At 43.7% G+C, this 13,647-nt stretch overlaps 1 protein-coding gene across 12 annotated transcripts in view; it reads left to right on the plus strand.

Annotated features, from left to right (window-relative positions):
- Positions 1–8,696, plus strand: part of FN1 (fibronectin 1) — a 69,564-nt gene extending 60,868 nt beyond the window's left edge. For all 12 annotated transcript variants that reach the window (XM_084779831.1, XM_084779835.1, XM_084779840.1 and 9 more), the window contains 5 exons: positions 721–885; positions 3,511–3,636; positions 4,269–4,375; positions 7,153–7,266; positions 7,917–8,696. In XM_084779831.1, coding sequence (XP_084635957.1) covers positions 721–885; positions 3,511–3,636; positions 4,269–4,375; positions 7,153–7,266; positions 7,917–7,988 — 584 coding nt within the window. In that variant the 3' untranslated portion in view covers positions 7,989–8,696. The remainder of the gene's footprint in view (positions 1–720; positions 886–3,510; positions 3,637–4,268; positions 4,376–7,152; positions 7,267–7,916) is intronic.
- Positions 8,697–13,647: the final 4,951 nt, after the last annotated feature.

Genomic DNA, 13,647 nt, shown 5'->3' on the forward strand with positions numbered 1-13,647 from the left:
TACTTACTCATAAATTATCTGTACCATGGTGATTGCTCTTACTTGGAAAGTGCAGTCTCACCTAGTTTTATAGTAACTGTAAAATCTAGGTTTTCAAAACTATTTTGTTAAAAAAAATGCTATAATGTAACTGAAGACTGCATTATAATGTTACATAAAAATGTTAAGACTATTTTTGGCACAAGCAAAGAATGGTAACTAACAATAATTGTTAGTTACTCGCTAGCAATTGTTAGTGAGTGATTTCTGCATCTTGATGATGGGCCAGTGTTTTGATTTCTGGGTTTTATGTAGCCTCTATTGGATCCTAATGTGGAGGGGATATTTATATTATTACCCCTATGTATTTGTACTGGATGAGGAAAGAGAGAACAGATAAATGTTAATTAGCTCAAAGATACTCAAGAATCTGGGAGAAGCTTCAGCGCCCACATCTTCACTAGGTAAAGTGTCTGAAGATCTGTTTTACGTCATGAGTTGTAGATTTCCCGGAAAAGATCACCTTTTGAAACAGAAGACAGGGATGAAGGAAGATGGGCCACGTTGGCCCTGCTGTGGCAAGTGCTCACTGGCTACAACAAAGCACTGGTGATGCTAGTACCTGTGTTCTTAGCGCTACTAGACTAGGTCATGGTATACAGTACATGTGTTCTCTTATGGTCTATAACTGTCAATAAGATGACTTTTCCTTTTTCTCCTTTTTCCTCCTCTTGTTCATAGTCAGCGAAGGCCTGAACCAACCTACGGATGACTCATGCTTTGATCCGTTCACGGTTTCCCATTACGCCATTGGAGAGGAATGGGAGCGATTGTCTGAGTCTGGCTTTAAGCTTACATGCCAGTGCCTGGGCTTTGGCAGTGGTCATTTCAGATGCGATTCATCTAGTGAGTAGCTTGCTTCATCCATCGACTCACTCCTCCATCTCTTCTTGTCTCATGCATTCGCACTTAGTTGGCCACGGGAGCATGTTTGGCAGACACAGGCTCTTCCAAACATGGTGCAAATAGAAGTTAACTGTTTGACTCAAAGTAACATTTTGCATCATAGAAGGATGATGGGAAATTTTACTTGTTGAACATTACCGCATTTCAAGAGTTGTGTGCTAATCCAACTATGCATTACAAATGTAGTGGTGATACGTGTTTTGAAATGTTTAGTTATATATAAGTTGATGAAGTTTAAAAAAATAATCATTATAGATTATATGAGACAGGCAAGCAGAAACTCCAAATTCCTTTTAGTCTTTAGTGTTGACTGAGGACAAAGGTGAACATTTAACTCACAAACACTATGTTTCTCAACATAACCAGATACACATGTAATGTAATGTATGCACACGTCACACACACACACACACACACACACACACACACACACACACACACACACATCTCACAACCCAGACATCCCAAACATTGCTAGTAATGTAGAGGAAAATGTCTTGGTAATGCAATTAACACTTAAGGATCAAGTTCAGAGATGGCTAGTTAGCTGATGGCAAATCTGATGACCAGAGTTCCATCCCTGGAACCCATACAATGCCAGCTCCCACAAAGTGTCCTTTGACCTCTACCTATGCACTATGGGGCATTAATGCCCATAACCACACACACACACACACACACACACACACACACACACACACACACGTGCACGCACACACACATGAAAATCAATAAATGCAATAGAAATTGTTAAAGTCAACTTTGACAGGAAAATATTTGATTTTAAAATTTTAAAGAGGTTAATTTTTTTTAATTATTGGAGAAAATGTTCCTAAGAAATATCTGTGCTTAGAGATTTAGTACTGGAGTGTATAACCATTCATTTAGTCTTTGTTTTTTGAGGTATAATTATTATTGGCAATTTGCCTTTTTTTTTTTTTTATTTTTTTCAAGACAGGGTTTCTCTATGTAGCCTTGGCTGTCCTGGACTCTTTGTAAACCAGGCTGGCCTTGAGCTCACAGAGATCTGCCTGCTTCTGCCTCCTGGAGGGCTGGGGTTACAGGTGTGCACCACCATGCCCAGCCTTTCTATGTGTTAATCATTATATCATAAGCACAAGTATACGGACAATTTTAGAACCCATATTCCATAGAACGACATTTAACAGCTCTCTAAAGTTTTCTGCAAAATATTTTCCGTTACTTCACATGGAATGGCTAAATCCAGACTGAATACTTTTAAAATCAAGAAGTGGTTTCATGTATTGCAGATGTCTGTATCTGGATGGGACACAGTAGTCTGTACACCATGTTGGAGTCAGGAGGGGTAACATTTGGCATCAGCTCGGTGACTTTTCAGTCCTGAGAGTGAACTGTGTTGAAGTCTGTATGTTTTTAATGAGTCAGTACTTGATTGCAAATATGGAGGTATACAATAATTTTATCTGTGAGCCTTTGGCTCGCCATTCTTTGCTGAAAATGTCTTCTACTTTTGTGTCTAGTTTAGGGAAGGCTGCATTGTTGACAAAGTGGAAGAAATACTGCATTGTATAAGTGTCTAAAGTGGATTCGATTAGCATAAACCTTAGAGATTAAAAAGGCATCAAATGTGACACATTAGACGCATTCTTGGTGACTAGATACTTAGAACTTATCTTTGGTATAAGCCTAAGTCGTTGATTTGTCATTGTTTTGTTTGTTGTTACATTTGTCCTTGTTTATATTAACCAAGTGGTAACAGGTAGACACCAGCTGTCTCTCTTTAATGTTTCTTTTGGTTGGCTGGTTTGGTAGGGTTTTTTTTGGGGGGGGGTTGTTTGTTTTTTGTTTTGGTTCTTTGGTTTTTGGTTTTTTGAGACAAGGTTTCTTGTTTAGCCCTGGCTATCCTGGACTCACTTTGTAGACGAGGCTGGCCTTGAACTCACAGAGATCCACCTGCCTCTCCCAAGTGTTGGGATTAAAGTCATGGGCCACAAGGCGCAACATTTCTTTAATGTTTAATTAAACTATTTGTATCTCAGATCTCTGCAAACCCCTCCCCTGTTTTTTTAAATTCTCCAATCCCATTTTAATGCTCCATAACTGTAAAGTTTAAAACTAGCCAAATGAGCCAGGCATGGTGGCTCACGCCTTTAATGCCAGCACTCAGAAGGCAGAGGCAGGTGCATCACTGTAAGTTTGAGGCCAACCTGGTCTACAAAGAGAGCCCAGGACAGCCAAGGCTACACAGAGAAAGCCTGTCTTTGAAAAATGGGGGGTGGGGGGGGGGAGGGAAGAGCCAAAGGAATCGCTGATTAGTTGTATGGAATGGTTTTGGTAAAGTGCTAAATCTTGTTTTGATTAAAGGAGTGCACCACCTCCGCTGCCGCCACCACCACCACATCAGCCAGTAGTGCCAAATCTTAACACTGGCCTGGAAAACATTAAATGTTATGATGGAGAAATGGTCCAGCATAGGGAATTTGACCTTTGACTTCACACTCCTTATTTCCTGTCCCAGCAAACTACCCATCCTGCGAGTCAGAACACAAATAACTCTTTGCCTTCGATGTCCCCACCTTACAGAATGGTGCCATGACAATGGTGTGAACTACAAGATCGGAGAGAAGTGGGATCGGCAGGGAGAAAATGGCCAGCGGATGAGCTGCACCTGTCTTGGGAATGGAAAGGGAGAATTCAAGTGTGATCCCCGTACGTCATAATATTTTTGTTGTTGTTGTCATCATCATCATTATTATTATATTATTAATTAATTTATTTATTTATACAGTGCTCTGTCTGCATGTACAACTGCAGGCCGGAAGAGGGCATTAGATCCCAGAGTAGATGGTTGTGAGCCACCATGTGGTTGCTAGGAATTGAGCTCAAGACCTCTGGAAGAGCAGTCAAGGCTCTTAACCTCTAAGCCATCTCTCCAGCCCCCTAGTAATGGTTTCCAGACCCTTAATTCCCACTTTCCTAATTGAACCAAAACATCCTTTACAGGATGGGCTGGAGGCAGTGGGTTTGTCAGTCTTGCAGTTGGGCGATCAGTAGAATGCTTTAAAAGTAAATCATGACTGAATGTGATGTCCGAGTACATTAGCCCTTTCACGGCCTGAGCACTTTGGTCATCTGCAGTGAAGTGTTATGAGTAGACTCAGCTTTTAAAATACGACTTCCATCTTTCCATCTGGCCCTACTATACCAAGGCTTTTAAACACATCATCTAAGCTGATGAGATTTGGCCCTGTGCTCATGCACGTCTGGGACAGGTGCATCGACTTGAGTCTGTGGCATTGTCCTTGGTCTGACGACTGTTACCAATTCATCCCCATGTGCAGATGAAGCAACATGCTATGACGACGGGAAAACGTACCATGTAGGAGAACAGTGGCAGAAGGAATATCTCGGAGCCATTTGCTCCTGCACGTGCTTCGGGGGCCAACGGGTAAGACTGGTAGTGTTTAGATAAAGCACAGAGGAGGCTCCAACATGGATGTGCTGTGTGCACGGGTGTGCCTTGCCTCTTATGAAGAGTCCCCAAAATGGGATAACCCTCCCTATTTGTTCCCCACCTTGATAACAGCTTCAGCACCCCCACCAATGACTAAAATTCTCAGCCTGTCCTCTTTGTCCTCACCTGAACTGTAGCACTGAGCCAGCCCCCAGCTCTGTGCTGATGGACTTGCAGTGTTCACATTTTTAATAATACCTTGATCTAAGAAAATGCCACTATTTTTGTGCCCTTGTTCTCAACCTAAAAATAGATCCCTTATTATCACTCTAACACTGAGCTAAGTAATAATGGACAAACAGGGAACAAGAACTGGCCCTGGCTCCTAATGATATACTTGGAAACATTGAATTAGCATATCCTGCCAAGCCAAGCTAAGCACAGGAGAGAGCCTGACTAATCAGTTCTGAATGGGCTGGGATCAGCGAGAAGGCTTCATAGAAAAGAGACTCGCAAACCACCTGGGGTTTGGCATGGCTAACACTAAGTGGGGAGGGAAGAAAGCAGAGGCAGCATACTCCCTGGCCAGCAAGAGATGGTCCAGGTGGGTCCAGTGAGGCAGTTCCTCCCCTGGACTCTTGGTAAGAAACTGGATTTGAGGAAGGAGAGAGTTACGGAGGGCTGGAAATTGATTACTTAAGCCAGTTAAGTTTCAGCCATTTCTAATATGTGCTCTTAGTCAATAATGTAACAACAATTTCTATCCCATCATTTATCAAAGAAATTTTGAAATTTGAAAGTGATTTATAACTTAAAAGTAATGGGGAGCCTGGTGTGGTAGCTCACACCTTTGATCCCAGCACTGGGGAGGCAGAGGCAGTAAATCTCTGTGAGTTTAAGGCTAGCATGCTCAACAGAGGGAGTTCCAGGACAGCCAGGGCCCTGTCTCAAAAAACAAACAGACAAAAGGTAATAGACAGGACAGGCTCCACACATTGTCCTTTGATCTCCACACACATGCTGTAGCACATGTGTGTGCATACACATACATAAATAAATATACTAAATAAAGGGCCTGACCTTAAAAGGTCCCCAAATTCTGATGCATGAGGAACAACCCCCAGTCCCCGTTGTGAGGTTCACTGGTTTGTGCTGTCAGCATTCACCGAAGATTAAAAGTAGCATAATGGAACGTGGCCATTGAAAAAATTAATCTGGGAGCTAGAGGGACGGCTCAGTGGTTAGGAGCACTTGCTGTCTTGGTTCTTCTACTCACGTGGTCCATAACAACCAGCCCCAGGAAAGCCAATGTACTCTTCTGGCTTCCTTGAGCATCAGGCACACATGGTGCATAGACATACATGCAGGCAAGCATACTTATAACATAAAATAAAAAATAATGTAATTTTTTTTTTTTAAGAAAAGGAAAATTAATCTGGCCACAGGAAGGATTCCGTGTACCGCCGGAATCTTCTTAGATCTGGGGCAGTCTGTGGGACTGACAGTCTCATTTCATTCATTATTTTTGGAGCAATCTCTCCACTCCCTCCCTTCCCCCCTCCCCCCGCCCCCACCTCCCCTCTTTACAGAAGCAGATCAGAAAATTCAGTCACCATGGTCTAAAATGAGTGACTTTGTTGGAAAGTAGATTTCGGACTGCCTTCCTGACTTGTTACTTATAAACATAAAACCCTTTGAGCAACACCTGTCTTTAAAGTTCTGAAACAGAACAGTGGCAGCTGTTATGGTTTTAGACTAAAGTACTTTTATTGGTTCTGCAAGCAGGTCTTATGGGAAACGGGCCCTTAAATGGAGGGATACATCGAAAACAGTTAAATGAGTGTATAGAAAAAAGTGATTGTAATTATTTGCTTATGTTTGAGACAGGGTCTCCCTGATATGTAGCTCTGGCTATCCTGGACCTTATATTTATAGACCAGGCTGGGTTCGAACTCACCTGCCTCTGGGCGTGTGACACTGTTTGTAAAGTTTCATTCAGGTTAGGCGGAGGATGGCTACCAACCTGAAGAAGTCCCTCAGTCTGTGAATGTCAAGAGCCACTTGAAGCCAGAGTCGGCACCTCTCTGCATGCCTTCCCTCCTGTCCACCCCCCTTTCCCCTAGGGTTCCTGCTGACCGTGGCATCATTTGCTCCCATCAGCTCAAGAGCAATGAGAAAACAAATGTATGTCCAGCAACGCCCAGGAAGAGGCACAAGCCCACCGTGGTATCTTCCTGTGCCCGTTCCCATCCCATCTCTGGCTACAGCCGAGGCTATAATGCTACAGGCTAGGGAGAAGGGATTAAACAGAGAATATGACCCATTATCCAGTTCTACCTGAGGCCCACTGTGTCCTTTCTGGCTCCTCCAAGGCACTGATCTCCTGTGGGTCTGTTTCCTTCACTGGAAGGTGATGGAATGTGCCCACACACTCTCCAGTCAGTTAGGAGCCATGGAGGGCTATGAGAAATCCTCTGCTTACAGCAGCAGGAGGCCTACTGGGAAGGAAGGTGGACTGATCAGTAGAGCCTGCATAGGAAAAGATGAGGATATTTCAGAAGGAAGAAAAGTGCACGTAGACAGATATGTAAGGCTAAGAAAGATAGATTCTAAGTTATAAATACAAGTAGGCAGCATCCAAGCTTCCTCTGTGGCTAACTGTTTACATGGCCGATACATCGGAGCTGAAATTCTTTCACTCAGACTCTAAGTTATGATACCCTTAGGTTGTCTATCATAAACCCTGTTTGACTTCATGTCTCTCCTCTCAGGGCTGGCGCTGTGACAACTGCCGCAGACCCGGGGCTGCTGAACCCAATCCCGACAGCTCCACTGGCCATACCTACAACCAGTACACGCAGAGATACCATCAGAGAACAAACACTGTAAGTGCACACTCATCCTTTGCACACTCATCCCCGAACGCCCCTCCCTGGGTGTGCTCAGGCGCATAGGAGGAAGTCTGTATAGATGCTTTTCTTCTGAGGGAACCAAATGAGTTTTATTTCAGACATTGTATTATATTGGGATACTATATTTTATTTGGATGTATTTATTTTATTTACATTGGAAAGAAGTCTTTTGTGGCTGGGGAGATGACTCAGTGCTGACGGCCTGAGTTCATTCCGCAGAGCCCATGTAAAAGAGCTGTGGCAAGTCCTTGTAGTCTCTTGTAATCCCCTTACTGACAAGGCAGAAATGGGGGTGGGTGGGTGGTCCCTGGGGCAGGCTGGCCAGCTAGCTAAGCCTAATTAATGAGCTTCAGGCTCTTGAGCTCCTGTCTCAAGAAAAAAAAGTTAGGCAGCATCTGCCTGCACACCTACACACACCCACATGGACACACATACATAAAGTCTTATGAATTACAACCTGTTATAATTTACTAAATCCTTGAGTATTGTCTATTGCTCAGTAGATTGCTAGTCTTTTGAAACTAGATAGTTATTCTCTATAACACACCTGTGACACACTTTTGTCCCCCCCACCCCCCACCCCCGGAGTACTTGCTACTAATAGTCTTCTTCTCTTTTGACAGAATGTTAATTGCCCGATCGAGTGCTTCATGCCGTTAGATGTGCAGGCTGACAGAGACGACTCCAGAGAGTGATGCTCCCAACCCTAGCCAGCGAGCGTCTCTCTGCCAAGGTCAAGCCGCACCCGAATGATGTTAGCAGACCCTCCATCTTTGAGTGCTCGTTTCTTCCTTCAGCCTTTTGCTCTGGAGTCAATGTTCTCAGCTTCAGCTACACACACACACACACACACACACACACACACACACACCCCTTCTCCAAGCATCACCCTGGGGGATGTTTTGAGGCTTCTGCCATACATGGTGACAGCTGGTGGCCGCGGTCAGCCTCGGGCTATTCAGTACCATTCTGGATTCTTCAAGAGAATCAGAGATTCTTGTGGTTTGGTCTGGGAAACACAGATAGCCGGCCACAATGCTAACTGTATTGAATGATGGTACCCAAAGTCTTGAGTAGGAAAGGGACCCAGACACTTCCGCTTTCTTTAGCCATCTGGCCTGCAGCCCCGTCCGGGGGCTTGTCCTGTGGCCGTGTGTCCAAACGCCTCACCGTACTCACTTTGTCCCAACAATTCCAATTGCTAGAAATATCTTTCTCTTACCTGTTATTTATCAATTTTTCCCAGTATTTTTATACGGAAAAAATTGTATGGAAGACACTTAGTATGCAGTGGATGAGAGGAATTCAGTATAATTATGGTTGGTGGTTATTTTTATACTGTACATGCCAACGCTTTACTACTGTGGAAAGACAAGTGTTTTAATAAAAAGATTTACATTCCATGATGGACGGTCACTTGTTTCTTAACATAGGGTATTTGGAGAGAGAAGTAATAATCTTCGTGAATGTCCTTTTTTTTTCTCTTCAATTCAAGAAATATTTGAAAAGCCAGTGTGTTGGGCTGGGGTGATTTCTGTACATGAACTTATGCCTGGCCCTACAGAAGTCGTTTTGTGTCCTCGGTTGTGGTTCTGCCTTAAAAGATTTAAATGGATTCAAATATTTATTAAGCTAGCATTTTAGAAGAATAACTGAAATAACCTTTGGTTATTCTTTTTTAAGAGTTTCTCAGTGTGTGTGTGTGTGCGCCTGTACGTGTGCCCATGAAGATCAGGAGGCCAGAAGGGGATGCTGGGTCCCTGAGAGCTGAATACAGGTGTCTGTGAGGTAGGCATGGGAATTTGAACTCATGCTCTCACCTTCCTAGCCCTGCAGCTCTTTTTTTAAATGTCATAGACCTTTGCTATGGATGGACGAGCTGTTACAACGACTTGAATGGCACCTCCTCCAACATGGCCACCCCTCCTCCAACATGGCCACTCCTCCTCCAACATGGCCACTCCTCCTCCAACAAAGATGCCTAATGCTTCCCCAAAGGTTCACTAACTGGGGACTAAAAGTGCAGTCTCACTCAAACCACCAGAATTATTAATTAGTAAAAGATTCAGAAAATAAATTTAAAATATCATTATTCGGTAAAAAGTACTTTAGTAAATATGTGACAAAGAATAAATTCAGAAAGGTGTCTCTCTTAGCTCATTTGCTAGAAGAACACACTAGATCGATTTTGAAGCAGTTTGCAAAATGCCTTGACATTTAGTTCTCATTTGGAGGAGGTTCCAAGGATTAATTTTGCAAAGAATCCAGCTCAGATGAGCTTTCCTTTAAAACTATAGGCCCAGCCCCTGGGCTTTCACTTGTTCAGCTTTTCCAATGCAACAGTTAGCAAGCTAGCTGCAGTCTACCTATCAAAGCAACAGGAGAGTGAGGCCTTTTGGCTTAAACCTACAATCCCATTGCTTAGGAGGCTGAAGCAGGAATATTGTCACAAATCTGGTCTTTACAGAAGTTCCATGCTAAGCTTGGGCTTTGGCAAGTGAGATCCTGCAAAAGAAAGATATCACGGGATGCTAAGTGTGATGGCGCACACTTTTAATCTCAGCACTTAGGAAATGAGGGCAGGAGAATCTTGAGTTTGAGCCCAGGCTGGACTTGCACTACAATGGCCAAATTGGGCTACATGGATGACCATGTCTTAAAAAAGCAACAGGACTGGGCTGGAGAGATTGCTCAGGGTTAAGAGCACTGGCTGCTCTTCCAAAGGTCCTGAGTTCAATTCCCTGCAATTACATGGTGGCTCACAACTATCTATAATGAGATCTGGTGTTCTTTTCTGGCATCCAGGCACACATGTGGACATACTGTATAAACAAATGAAACAACAGGACTGGGGATAGAGTTGAGTTGGCAGAGCATTATTAGTCTTAAGTGTGTAAAGAGGCTCTGTGCTCAGTCAACACTGCGTAAAATGGTGCGGTGGAGCATGTTTGCAATCATAGCACTGAGGAGATGAGGTGGATGGATCGGAAGTTCAAGGTGATCATGAGCTATGTGGGGAGTTGGAAGACACCCTAGGTTACATGAGACCCTTGTTTTCCCCCACTAACATTCAAAAGTCATAGGAAGTACAGATCCAGCTGTTATTTAAATGGCTGTTTGACTTGGGGGGCGGCTCCTAACTTTAGTTGATGGTCCCAGAAGATGGGGGAGGGTAGCTGCAGTGGGGAGTGAGCACATTCATGACAGAAGTGGTCAATTGCTCAAAGGTCTTCATAGTAAAAAAACAAAAACAAACAAACAAACAAAAAAAACCACACACATCAGCAGGGCATGGAAATGCAAAGAGCAGGTTCTGCCTGCTGTTTTGCTCCAGCCAGCCTGGCAAACTACGAGCCAAAGCTGAGTCCCTGAAATGTCACACTGAACCGAGTCTAGTGAGTTGGACTGATGCAGCTGAACAGGCAATCTCTTTGCAACTACTTTGGTGTGGAAAGGTAAAAATCACAAGCTTTGCAAGACTTAAATAAAAAACAACAACCCCCCCCCTCAAAAAAACCCCCAACAACTCAAGAAGGGGTTGGAGAGATGGCTCAGTTTTAAAGGAATTCATCACTGCTCTTGCTGAGGACCCGGAGTCCTGTTCCTAGCATCAATATCCAACGGCCATCAACTGTAACTCTAGCTCTAGGGGATCCAAAGCCTCAAGCCTCCAAAAGGCTCTGCACTTGCGTGCACATACTCATACAGACACACACGTGGGTGCTGGGAACCGAACCCTGGTCCTTTGCAAGAGCAGCAGGCTCTTAGCCACTGAGCCATCTCTCCAGCCCCTAAAAATAGTAATCTAAAAAATAAACAAAAAGCAAAACTTTTCTTTCCTATGGTAGTCTATTGCTTTTTTTTTTTTTTTTTTAACCTTTAATACAGAATCCCACCTGGCCTCAAATTCACTGTAATCGCTCCTTTAGCTTCCCAAGTGCTGGGGTGGGAGGCACGGGCCCTCCCTCACACCTAGCATTCTGCTGTTCTTCAAAGCAAATGCATTAAACTTGGAATCTATGCAGCAAATTTAAAGGGCCTTCTTTCTCTGTTTGGGCATCACAGTGCAGGAAAAGTTCGAACTCTTTCCCTCCAGCCCTCTCAGTAAAAGCATTCATCAGGAAAGCCCCTTGGTACTGCCAAAGATCTCACGTCGCTGAGTCTCCTGAGAAGTGCCTTCAGCGAGCCAGCTTGCCAAGGCCTAATTTAGGCTGGAGATAGACAATTCAAAATAACTCAGTTAAAAATTAGTGCATTTTATTAGACTTTTGAAAAGAAAGTTAACAGTTTTTGAAGTTTTACTGTGCCTGGCCAAAGTTGATTTGTAATGAAATATGTTGTTTTGTATTTATATTGTTTTCAGCTCTGAGGACCTAAGTGAATTATGTAAATTAGCCTATAATAATGTCACCATAAGCCTGCGGGGCACACTTTCTTGGGAGGTGAGTGAAGAAATGAAGAGGTAGAGATCACAAGTACAGGAAATGGCTTCTCCTATTTAATTATATTTCCATGGAAAATTCTATTCCATTCCTAGCTGTATGAAACTCATTAACGTGATTAAGAAACAACACATCAGCACATTTAAGTGCTGCAATTGCCTCCTATTCAGTAAGTTTCCATTACTGCAGTAGGGAAAGTGGCAGGCTACAATTTTTTTTTTTTTAAAGTCTCACGCTCAGGGATACAATTCAACTGTTAAAAAAAAAAATGAAAGCATTGCTGGGGCTTCTCATGTTTGCAAAGATCTAGATTACCAGAGGCTGGTAAAGCAGGGACGGCAGGAAGGTGACCTTGCACAGACGCACCAAGCTCTTGAAGACTCTCAGGCAGGGCCCGCAGGATCACTCGGAGGGAAAAGTGCTTGTTGCCAAGTCTGATGACCTGAGTTCTATCCTTGGGACCCACTCGGTGGAGCGAAGTGACTCCTGCAGGTGTCCTCTGACCTCCACATGCATGTTGTAGTACATGTGAGTGCACGTGCGCACACAAACACACCTCTCATTTGAAATGTGTTATTTTTTATTATCAACACTGTCCTGCTCTATTTTCATTAAATGGCTCTATTTGAATCGAAAAAAAAAAAGCTCCATAAATTACAAATGAAGAGAATCTGTTAAGTAATGACAGAGCAGAGAGACTGTTCGCCAGCTAAAGTCCCCAAGCGAGAAATCCCTCTGCGCAATTCTCAGTAGTCAGGTCTGAGATATAAAGGCATGCTTTGCATTTCCTTAAACTCCTCACTACTTAACTCTCCAGAGACAAAGTGGCTTTAACAACCCTAGGAGCTAAATTTATCTCTAAAACAGCTCTCGTGAGCCCCTTGTGAGAGGCTGTGCAGTCAGTCTGGGGCCATGGGGCGGGACTCTGCGTGGCTTGGGTGGGTCTGGGTATGCAGTCATGGCCTGCAGGCTGCACACCACACAAGCTCCATCAGGCCGTGTGTGCAGGAGGCCCAGGGTTCTGCCAGTGAGAACTTCAGACCAGTGTGTGACGAATCTTGTGTACGGAATACGAGTGTTTCTAAGTGTATGTGTTGGGGATTCCTTTTAACAATGACATAGCCCAGAGGCACCCCAATCTTCCCAGCCCCTGCCCTAGCTTTCACATGTGGAATTTGTGGCTTATGCCTTCGTTGACAGACTGGTATTCTACTGACCAACCATGCTCATATACTGTTAAAAGCGGCTCTACAAAACATCTTGTTGTTATTAAAAAAAAAAAAAATTAAACTAACCCACTCTCCTAGAACTATTTTTATTTGCGATAAAATTATCTGAAAGCTAGAATCTCACCATCATCTCTCAGGTGTGAGGACACAATAGTTTAAGTGCTCAAAAGAGCAGCGGTTAGAACTAGATTTAAGCTCAATGGGGCAGTATAGGGTTAAGTAAATAAATGGTTCCAATTATACATTAATGTTCACCTTCAGTCAAGCTAAATACCTCAAGGAAGACAGCGCATTTAATAATTTATGAGCCCAAAATCTGCATATGCTATTTATTGCTACAAAAAAAAATTAAGAAGTGCTGTGGCCAACTGTGTGTACCTGTGACTGCGGGGGTGGGAATTACAGAGTTCCTTTGAGGCTGAGGTTACAGCTCAGCAGCAGAACGTTTGCTTAGTGTGAAGGCCCAGAGGTCCGGTCCCTAGTAGAGAAGCAGGTTCATCATCAAGGCTTCTTGGGATACCTGAGACTCAGATGCCTCTCAAGAGGTGAGAGGCAAATGTTGGCTGAGGCTGGAACAGGAAGTTCCGTTTCTAGGACATTTCACATGGCTGGCAGTTAGCGTGTGCAAGACAGCTTGTGTCCTTCAGAGGCAGGGCATGTCTGCAGAGCAGCAGGCAATCCAA

This window comes from Acomys minous (assembly GCF_964271855.1).
Source record: "Acomys minous genome assembly, chromosome: 4".
Taxonomy (NCBI): domain Eukaryota; kingdom Metazoa; phylum Chordata; class Mammalia; order Rodentia; family Muridae; genus Acomys; species Acomys minous.